The sequence below is a fragment of the Bos grunniens genome, chromosome 15, assembly GCF_055505025.1.
Source record: "Bos grunniens cultivar Pamir isolate PY7600 chromosome 15, Bosgru_T2T1.0, whole genome shotgun sequence".
NCBI classification, from domain to species: Eukaryota; Metazoa; Chordata; class Mammalia; order Artiodactyla; family Bovidae; genus Bos; species Bos grunniens.
The window spans coordinates 47391409-47401393 of record NC_141179.1 but is presented as its reverse complement, the minus strand read 5'-3'; the positions used below and the strand labels follow the sequence as shown (position 1 = coordinate 47401393).

The 9985-nt window shown below is 55.5% G+C and overlaps 2 protein-coding genes across 6 annotated transcripts in view; one reads left to right on the top strand and one right to left on the bottom strand.

Annotated features, from left to right (window-relative positions):
* Positions 1–349: 349 nt before the first annotated feature.
* On the top strand, positions 350–4855 carry SMPD1 (sphingomyelin phosphodiesterase 1). Of its 3 annotated transcripts, none has more exons than XM_086340403.1 (6): positions 350–787; positions 1724–2496; positions 3030–3201; positions 3505–3581; positions 3791–3936; positions 4223–4855. In XM_086340403.1, the coding sequence occupies exons 1-6, from the start codon at positions 488–490 to the stop codon at positions 4684–4686; spliced, it is 1932 nt and encodes a 643-aa protein (XP_086196529.1). In that variant the 5' UTR covers positions 350–487; the 3' UTR covers positions 4687–4855. The 3 variants fall into 3 exon arrangements, 2 of the variants coding, with proteins under 2 accessions (XP_086196529.1, XP_086196530.1); XM_086340404.1 differs by having other exon boundaries at positions 4090–4855; XR_015142126.1 differs by lacking the exon at positions 3030–3201 and having other exon boundaries at positions 4090–4855.
* A 132-nt stretch (positions 4856–4987) lies between these two features.
* The window catches only part of APBB1 (amyloid beta precursor protein binding family B member 1), a 22826-nt gene continuing 17828 nt past the window's right edge, over positions 4988–9985 (bottom strand). For all 3 annotated transcript variants that reach the window (XM_086340400.1, XM_086340399.1, XM_086340402.1), the window contains 3 exons: positions 5951–6066; positions 5650–5826; positions 4988–5568 (listed from right to left, as the gene is read on the bottom strand). In XM_086340400.1, the coding sequence (XP_086196526.1) occupies positions 5401–5568; positions 5650–5826; positions 5951–6066 (461 nt within the window). In that variant the 3' untranslated portion in view covers positions 4988–5400. The remainder of the gene's footprint in view (positions 5569–5649; positions 5827–5950; positions 6067–9985) is intronic.

The window sequence follows — 9985 nt, the reverse complement described above, 5'->3', positions numbered from 1 at the left end:
GTGCTCCCCGCCACCACCACCAGCTCTTGCCCACTCCGCTTCGAGTTTAAAGCCCGGTGGGCCTGGCAGTTAGCTATTCCAGGAATTTGAGTGAGAGGAGTTGCCTAAGGGGCCTCGGAGGAGCCTCTCACCAGCCACACTAGATAGGCTCCAGCAAGGGCTGGGCGGCGACAGCAGCCTCCCGCCGCAGTCCAGGCCGGGGTGGGATAGCGGGCGGGAACCTGGGCAGGTCCCAGGCGCGCCCCGCCCACTCCGCGTCCACTCCGCCTCCCTAGCTGCGCGCTGGCTTCCAGCCACCGCGATCAGCTGCTGCGGAACCCAGAAGGAGGAAGGGGCGGAGCTGCTTTGTGGCTTTTCTCAGAGCAATCAGCCGACTGCGCGGGGGGTAATCGGTGTCCCTGGCACCGCCTGGGATCCCGAGAGCCTACTGGGGCCTACACCAGCCGGGTCCGGGCAGGCGAACCAGCCTGGTCTAGGAAGCTGGGCGATGCCCCGCCATGGAGTTTCTCCCGGCCAGGGCCGCCCCAGGTCGGGCCGGGAGCAGGCATCGGACAGGTCCTTAGGGGCCCCCTGTCTGAGGCTCCTGTGGTTGGGCTTGGCGCTGGCGCTGGCACTGCCCAACTCCCCGGTCCTCTGGTCCCCTGCGGAGGCCCACCCTCTTCCTACCCAAGGCCATCCCGCCAAGTTCATTCGCATAGCGCCCCAGCTCCAGGAGGCCTTTGGCTGGTGGAACCTCACCTGCCCAACCTGCAAAGGACTGTTCACCGCCATCGACTTCGGGCTGAGGGTGAGCGCTACAGGGGCTGCTGGGAGACAGGCCAGAAAGGTGCAGCTGGGGGTAGGGGCTGGGGCTAAGGCCGGTGCTCCCGGGTTTCCAAGAGCATCCCTGATGGAGAGGCTGTCTTCCACAAGACTTTGCTGAATTTGCCGTTCTTTGGCTGCACACCACCACCACCACCTCCACTGTGACCTTGTGAAGTAAGGAAACAGTGCAAGTTTAATGCTGGGCACTGTGCTAGCGTTTTTATACAGGTTAAATGTAGCCTGCTAGGTGGTTTCATTACTGTTATCTCTGCTTTACAAATGAATAGAGGCCCCGGAGCTGAAGTCACTTGTTAGACAGCCAGCAGCTGGTGTGGGCGGGACTCCCAGCTTGGTGTGCCTGACTGAATCCCCTCCACCTTACACCTAGCACCACTATGCCTAGAGCTAGCTACTACCCAAAAGGGAAGCTGAATTAAAGAATATCCAGAGATGTGGGACTAGTTCGGTCTGGGCTGCCTTGACTGTCCTTCATGGGGTTATGATGAGTGCTGGTTGGTTGGGGGTGGGAGGGGTGGGGGGTGGGGGGGGTGGGGGCGGGGGCAGAAGGTTTCCTCAGGGAATCAAGGTCCTATCCTCACGTGTGTCCCCAAATGCTGGTCAGTCTGTCATTCTGCCCAGTCCAAATTTCAGGCCACTCAGCAGACAATGTCTGAGAAAGTCAGCCGGGCCAGCAAAGGCCTGAACTGCCACTGAGCTTAAAAGGAAGTACTGGCCTGGTGCTGTTTGAGTCACAGGGCAATGTCTGTGGGAGACAGGTGTGAACTGATATCTCTTCGCCGTGGTGGAGTCTATTCCAGCCCCACTGTGGGTATGGAAGCCCAAAGGGTCTTTCATATCCAGGACGGCCTGGCCCCTGAGCTCTGTCTCTGATCCCTCACCGCTGGTTTTCCTATGGCAGAATCAGGCCAGTGTGGCCTGGGTGGGCTCCGTGGCCATCAAGCTGTGCGTGCTGCTGAAGATCGCGCCGCCTGCCGTGTGCCAGTCAGCTGTCCAGCTCTTCGAGGACGACATGGTGGAGGTGTGGACACGCTCAGTGCTGAGCCCGTCGGAGGCCTGTGGTCTGCTGCTGGGCTCTTCCTGTGGGCACTGGGACATCTTCTCCTCTTGGAACATCTCTCTGCCAGCCGTGCCAAAGCCGCCCCCCCAGCCGCCCAAGCCCCCAGCCCCAGGCTCCCCTGTCAGCCGCGTCCTCTTTCTCACTGATCTGCACTGGGATCACGACTACCTGGAAGGCACAGACCCCAACTGTGAGAACCCACTGTGTTGCCGCCGGGATTCTGGCCCACCGCCTGCCTCCCAGCCCGGTGCTGGGTACTGGGGCGAGTATAGCAAGTGTGACCTGCCCCTGCGAACCCTGGAGAGCCTGTTGAGTGGGCTGGGCCCTGCCGGCCCTTTTGATATGGTGTACTGGACAGGAGACATCCCTGCTCACAACATCTGGCAGCAGTCTCGTCAGGACCAGCTGCGGGCGCTGACCACCATCACAGCCCTTGTGAAGAAGTTCTTGGGGCCCGTGCCGGTGTACCCTGCCGTGGGCAACCACGAGAGCACACCCGTCAACGGCTTCCCTCCCCCCTTCATAAAGGGCAACCAGTCTTCCCACTGGCTCTATGAGGCGATGGCCGAGGCGTGGGAGCCCTGGCTGCCGGCTGAAGCCCTTCGCACCCTCAGGTATTTGAGACCCACGGAAACCCAGGGAGGGAGGAGAAAGGTGGATGAAAGTGAAGGGAGTGGGGAACCGGCATTACGCGTGAGTGCTCTGCCTGAGCCCTCAGCTCGCTTCACTCCCCTCCCAGTCTGACCCCACTTTCCATTTCCACCCTTATCTCCAGGCACCCTCCTTCACAGGGCTAGCGGCACTGTTTGCTCATGTTGGCCCTCTCTAAGATGCCTTCCCCCTGTAACATCCCAATTTTTCCAGCTCACCTATGTAGGCCTGGGCCCTCTTCTCTCTGGACGACCTTTGCTTCCTGTTCTAGCCCACTTTCTCTCTCCTCTGAGCTTCTACAGCCTCCAGTCCTCTGAGCCACTCTCCAGTCCCATGGGCCCTCTAGTCAGTGCTGTCTGACCTTCAGCCAGAATGTGAGCATGAGGGTAGGGATCATCCTGGGTGCATCTTTCCTTCACACAGGTTCCTTGCACAGGACTAGGCACAGAGGGCCAAGACTCTGAATGCGTGCTGACCCGTGTTCACTTTGTTTCAGAATTGGGGGGTTCTATGCCCTTTCCCCACGCCCTGGCCTCCGCCTCATCTCTCTCAACATGAATTTCTGTTCCCGTGAGAACTTCTGGCTTTTGATCAACTCCACAGATCCTGCTGGACAGCTCCAGTGGCTGGTGGGGGAGCTTCAGGCCGCTGAGGACCGGGGAGACAAAGTGAGAGGGTGGTGGGAGCCCAGCCGGTGGGCAGAGGCCAGGGGTTGGGGGGAGAGCAGGCCCTTCCCCAGCAGACTCCTGTCTGGTGCTGGAGCACTGTAGGCAGAGCAGCTCTATTTTTCTGGCACTCACAAGTGTTCCCTGGGGATTCAGCTCAACTGTCACTCTTAGAAAGTCCTTTCACTTGCTCCCCATCTCTGGCCATGAATGCCAACCCTTGTTGGAGACATGAACACTTGCCATCCTAGCTAGTGCTGCCTGGACCCCTCTTCTCCTGAAAACCTTCCTTAACCCTCCCCACAGGTGCACATAATTGGCCACATTCCCCCAGGGCACTGCCTGAAGAGCTGGAGCTGGAATTATTACAGAATTGTGGAAAGGTAGGAGGAAGATGTGTTATAGGCAGGAGTGGTTTTCAAGAGTCTAAAGGTCAGAAATTCCCTCAGGCATCTCACTATCCCCCACTGCCCCATGGGGTTGGGAGGCTACGTCCTTGAACTGGACGGACAAAGAAAGCACCCTCTCCTCGTCAGATCTTCTTCTCCCCCTCACTAGAATCTTCTGAATGTGATTTGTGTCTTCTGGCCAGGTATGAGAACACCTTGGCTGGTCAGTTCTTTGGTCACACCCACGTGGATGAGTTTGAGGTCTTCTATGACGAAGAGACCCTCAGCCGGCCACTGTCTGTAGCCTTCCTGGCGCCCAGTGCCACCACCTACATCGGCCTTAATCCTGGTGAGTGAGGCGGAAGCCAAGTTTTTGGGATGAAGGAGGTGGTTGAGAGAGAGGAAGGCGAGCTGGAACCAGGGCCACCCAGGGGATAAGCTGTGCCTCCTTGCTGGAGTGGCCTTGCCCTCTCCGTGTCCAGTCAGTCCTCCCTCCTTGCAGGGTACCGTGTCTACCAAATAGACGGTAACTACTCTGGGAGCTCTCACGTGGTCCTGGACCATGAGACCTACATCATGAATCTGACGGAGGCGAACGAGCCCGGAGCCACGCCGCACTGGTACCTCCTCTATAGGGCTCGGGAAACCTATGGGCTGCCCAACGCGCTGCCCACTGCCTGGCACGACCTGGTGTACCGCATGCGGAAGGACACACAGCTTTTCCAGACCTTCTGGTTTCTCTACCATAAGGGCCACCCGCCCTCGGAGCCCTGCGGCACACCCTGCCGCCTCGCTACCCTGTGTGCCCAGCTCTCCGCCCGCTCAGACAGCCCTGCTCTGTGTCGCCACCTGGTGCCGGATGCAAGCCTCCCTGATGTCCAGAGCCTGTGGTCAATGCCACTGTTGTGCTAACACCCCTGGGGCCCAGAAGTGGGAAAGCGCTTGTTGTAGGAAAGGAGTGAAAACCCCAGAGGGCCACTGTGAGGAGAAGAATGTCTGGTGGAAGGGCCCATCTCTGGGCCCATGCACACCTCGAAAACAAGACCTCCTTTCTTGGAGCTGGTTTAGCAAAATATGGGAGGGGGGTTGGCTGCTCTGAGGCTGCTGTGCTTTTGTGGCCATGGAGCAGAGGTCTAAGTTGGCACTGACTTGGGCAGACCAGACAGAAGTTGTCGCCCCAGGCCTGTACTGGTCAGCCAGGAACCCTGTGCTGCTGCTGCTGCCTGGTTACCAGGCTGTTCAAATAAATACAAGGGACTTGGACTCAAGACCCTGCTGCGACTGTCCCAATTTGCTTTTTTGAGGCAGGGAGGGCAAGGGGGCCCCAGGAACAAGATCCTAACGGAAGGAGGAGGGTTCTTGGAGTGATGGTGTGTTGCAGGCACAGGAAAGCACATAGCTCAGCAGGGCAGACTTTATTAGTGATATCAGTACAGCAGAGGTACCCACAGAGCAGAGGGGAGAGGACCCATGCCTGGACCAGTCCCCGCCCCCTTCTGCCCCAGCAGGATCCTATGAAGATGGGGCCTGGCCTCGACCAGTTCCTCCTGCTCCACCTGAAACGTGGGGATGGAGAGCTGGGGCTGGCCTTGCTTCCTCTTTCTGCTCCTCTTCTCTCAATCCAATATTGTCACTTGCAGAATTAGATCTCCCTTCCCAGCCCCCAGGTGAGGAACCCCAGCTACTGGGGAGGGCAACTCTGGGGGAGGGGGTGGACCTGAAGTCTAATAATAGCCTGCAGGACCCCTCCCCACCCCGCACCCTTGAGTTCCCTGGGGCCCAACGCAAGCAGGTGGAGGGAGCATGGACGGCTTCAGGGGGTGTGGGACCCCAGCCGTTTAGGCTTGAGGGAGCCCCACAGCGACTGAACGCCCCGGCGGACGGTCCACCCCACACGCCGGGCAACAGACTCGGCTGGGGGCGCCGGGAGGCAGGAGGTGGAGGCCTGGGAGCGGGCATCCAGACACTTCTGGTAGCGGAGCTGCAGAGGCAGGAGGCACAGTCACGCCGCAGCCTGCCCCAAGTGGGCGGGTGCCACCGCTCCACCACCCTCCCCACTTACCATGCACGCCGCCTGCACGGCCTCCGAGAGGCTGGCAGCATTGGGCTCGCACCAGAACATGTGGCAGCAGAAGGAGGCTGGGCCGGCAGCCATGATGAATGCAAACGTGTGGACATCTCTGCCCACGGCCAGGAAGGACAGGAAGCGCACCCGGCACTCCCCCAGCACTGCCTCTGTCTGCGGGGAGGGGCACCAGTTGGAAAGGGATGGCCAGTCCCTCTTCCTGGAGGCCCTTCCCCTCATTCCCAATCTTCCCCTCCATGGCAGGGCCCTGCCATACCTTCTCCACCCAGGCCTTTACCTGCTGGTGCAAGATGGTGAGAGTGGCAGGGGCCACACTGACGTGACTTGGGGTCCACTGCTCACGGCTACTGGAGGACAGGACGGATTCCAGGGCCCCATTTATCACGTCTACCCCTGAAAGATAAGGACATGAACGTGGCAGTGCTGGCGGTGGGCAGAGGACACCCCAGCTCTACACTAGACTGTCCGGCTCTGCCCAGTCAAGCTGGGGTCTCTGTCCCATCCCTACTTCACCTGCCCACAGCCCTGGACTAGCATAGATACCCTTCTTTGGTGCACTCCTCCTTGGTTTCAATGACCTGGCACTTTTCTAGTCTCTTCCATCTTGAATCCTAAGCTTGCTTTGCTTCACTGACTATGTGTCTTCCTCCAGTCTTCTGAGCAGACTGACCCCCAAAGCTCTATCCTCCTCATACCTTGCTCTCCACATTCACACACTGCAGTGCTTCATACAACTCCTAAATCAGCCCTTATAGGCCAGTTCTCGCCAGTCCTTAAGACCCCAAGATGCAAGCTTTGCTTTTGGCTTTTTTTTTTTTTTAAGATTTGCATTTGAGCAATGTTGTCTCATGTGTCACACCATGTTATGACATTATAGTGCACTGTCATACACAATCTCACAATAGATCCCTTTATCACCATTTTACAGGTAAGGAAACTGAAGCTTATATTGAGAAATCAGGTAATTGACCTTAGGTCACAACTGAGAAATGAGGATCTGAAGACAGGCAGTCTGATTCCAGAGCCTGGGTTCTTAGCCAGGCCTTTCCCCTGCCCCTTGTCTATAGTCCTAGTCTCAGAACCAGAGGGGTTGTCAAAATCTTACTGCACTCAGTAATTTCTATGATTTATGCAAAAGCCAGGGAATCCAAGGTTCCTGGCTTTTAGATGGATCAACTTGCCCTTGTAACAATGTTTCCATTAGCTCCTAATGTTAACTGCCCTTAAACACTTTCACCCATAATATTTCCACCCATGCATCCATGCATCCCACTGCCACTGGTACTCAGCAGAGAACCAGGGCAGCAGCACAGGGCATGGGGCATAGGTTCTGCTCCCTGCACTCCTCATGAGCTGGCTGTGTCATCTGTGTGTGGTTGTAGTGGAGACATTAGAGTGACCGATGTCCATGAAAAGCACACACTGGTCCGCCCCCAGGCCCGCTTGCCCCTGTCAGTGCCTCTGGGCTCCCACTGGGAACCGAACACGTGGGCCCTCTGAGGGCAGAGAACACGTCTTCCCCCAAAGTCCTCCCTCACCTTGGCCTTGCTCATCATACCTCTGACTGGATCAAAGCCAAACTTCTCTCCTAAGCATGAAGTCCTCCAAAAACTGGCCTCATCTGACCTGTCAAGCTCCATATTTTACTGCTCCCTGAACTTCAAATGATTTATGTAGCATTATCAACATCTAATCTTGGCAAATGCCCAGCTAGGCAGATGGGAAATACAAAGTAAAAGAAGAGGATGCCCTCCAGGGGCAGACTGTAACTGAGGGAAAGCCTCCCTCCAGAGGGCTCCTCCTCTCTTGACTGTCTGCGAAACTCCCAGTTCTCAGGCATCAGCGTTCACCTAGGCCCTCCTGTCTGGGAAGCCTTTCCTGCCACAGGCAGACAGGGTGCTGCTGAGACAACTCTCGGCACATCTTGTAACTGCTAGGAACTTCTTCACACTAGGCTATGGCCATCTCAAGGACAGAAATCAAGTTTCACTGTCTGTGTGCCCAGTCCTAGCACAGGGCTACTGACTGAAGGAATTCCAGATGTCTGAGAAAGGCAAATGGGCAAATGTACCCAGACTGGTATAATAACCCACCAACCCGGAAGCTACAGAAGGGTGATGACACAGAAAGGAGTGGGTGGGTGAGGGCAGCCCGCAGAGGGCTCAGATGTGAAATGACACTGATGCCAGTCATGTGGAGACCAGACATCAGACTGCCTAATAAGCAGATGGAGCTGTGGGGGTGGCACCTGGCTCCAGAGTGGGGAGGATCAGCATGGAGGCGGGGACAACAGTGGAACTAGGTGACCTGGAAAGAGTCTGTCATATTTGGTAACAGCTCAGGACTGAAACCTACACCCTGATGCCAGCCCCAAACTCCCAACCCCCCTTAGCCTCGTTCAGTCACTAAGTCCCTCACAATCTCCCGGAGTTTGCTCAAACTGATGTCCGCTGAGTTGGTGATGCCATCCAACCATCTCATCCTCTGTTGCCTCCTTCTCCTGCTGCCCTCAATCTTTCCCAGCATCAGGGTCTTTTCTAATGAGTAGGCTCATCGCTTCAGGTCTCAACTGTAGCCTTCCAACATACTATATAATTTACTTATTGCCTGTCTATTCTGAATAAAATGTCAGCTACTTAAAGGCAGGAATCTTGGTTTAAAGGCAGCTGTGTTCATTAACATATACCAAGAACCTAGACCAGTGCCTGGCACAAATCAGGCACTGGGTAGTCATTTGTTGATCGATAGATGATTAATGAGTGGATATTGCAGCTTCAGGAGGGGCCAATGTTAAACTTGAGCAGGTTAAAAACGGAGCATAAATAAAACATGATAAAGTGAGTTTAGGGACTACCGTGTGAAACTCTTGGCTTCAACAGAGCAGACCTTCTAAGCTGATGGACCGCAGAGGATCCATCAAGGGCTGTAGATAGTTCCTTTATTGTACTGAGAAGCTAAGTGAATGGCAGGTAGATAGGGGAGTGATGAAATAACTGGAAGAGTCATGAACTTGAGGGTGAAAGGGAGGAGGAAACAGCACAAAGGGGAGGGTGGAGTCATGAGTTCTTCCTGCTCTCCCACAAGGATCTTCTCGCCTCCAGCTCCACAGCTGTGGCAGTGCCTCTGAATTAAGTCTACTCTCTGCAAATCCAGGCCTTCCTTCAACCCCAGCTCAATCCCCACCCTAAGAAGGGTTCCCTCACTGAATGTAATGGTGCTGATCATTAGTCAGCACGGTATAAGGGGAAGAACAGAGAACTGAAGATGACCAGGGTTAGAGCCCTCAGTCCACCATCTCTTGGGCTCTCACCCGAGCGTTCTTTCGTTTGTGTATTTGTTTACCCATTCCCAAATACTGTTGAGTTCTTCCCAGGTGTCTTTTGGTGTGACACCTGACCATTTCTTGAAGTCTCTTCTCCTCTGACTTCACACCTGCTCCTCCACTGTCCATTAAATGTTGGAGGGGCTCACAGCCAGGCCTAGCCTGATATCCCTTCTCACAGTGGCTACCCACGTTCCAGGGTCAATCTTCTTCAGACTCATGGCTTTGATTACCTCTCTAACCCAACGATGCCCACATTTGTATCTCTAGCCCAGTCCTCTCCTCTGTGAATCCAGCTGCCAATTTGAGTTTGCTACTCACCTTCCCAAAGACACACCAAACTGAGCATGCCTAAAATTGAACTCAAATCTCCAAACCAAAACTGGCCTCTTCCAGTACCTTTAGAGAATGGCACCACTATCCAGTTAGTGCCAAAAGCCAGGAAGCCAGGGGTCAACCTTAAGGCCTCTGTCCCTCACCCCACATCCCACCAAGGCATGTTGACTTTAATCATCCAATAACCTCTTGAATCCACACACTCCTCTTCAGCCCCAGTACAGTGCAAGATACTCTTATTACCAACCACAGCTACTGCAAGGTCCTCCGGAGGTCTCCACGGCCACCTCCACCTGCTGAACACCCTTCTCCATGGTATCGCCAAGGTGCGTGCATGTGTGCTTAGTCGTATCCAACTCTGTGACCCCAAGGACTTTAGCCACCAGGCTCCTCAATCCATGGAATTTTCCAGGCAAGAATACCGGAGTGGGTTGCCATTTCCTTCTCCAGGGGATCTTCCCGACCCAGGGATCAAACCCACATCTCTTGCATCTCCCACCTTGGCTGGAGAGTTCTTTACCAGCTGAGCTACCAGGGAAGTCCTCACAAAATTAAAATGATTATGACAAGTGTGCTCCAGAAAACTCTCTGATAGCTTCTTAACACTTTAGGATGAAGAACAAATCATAAACATGGCCTATGAGGTTCCGCAGG

Bases quoted from the DNA above. Each gene is read 5' to 3' on its own strand.
- SMPD1 (XM_086340403.1), top strand. From the start codon at position 488: ATGCCCCGCCATGGAGTTTCTCCCGGCCAGGGCCGCCCCAGGTCGGGC. The intron at 3,202-3,504 runs GTGAGAGGGTGG...CCCTCCCCACAG, and splicing joins CTGAGGACCGGGGAGACAAA to GTGCACATAATTGGCCACAT. The intron at 3,937-4,222 runs GTGAGTGAGGCG...CCTCCTCTATAG, and splicing joins CTACATCGGCCTTAATCCTG to GGCTCGGGAAACCTATGGGC.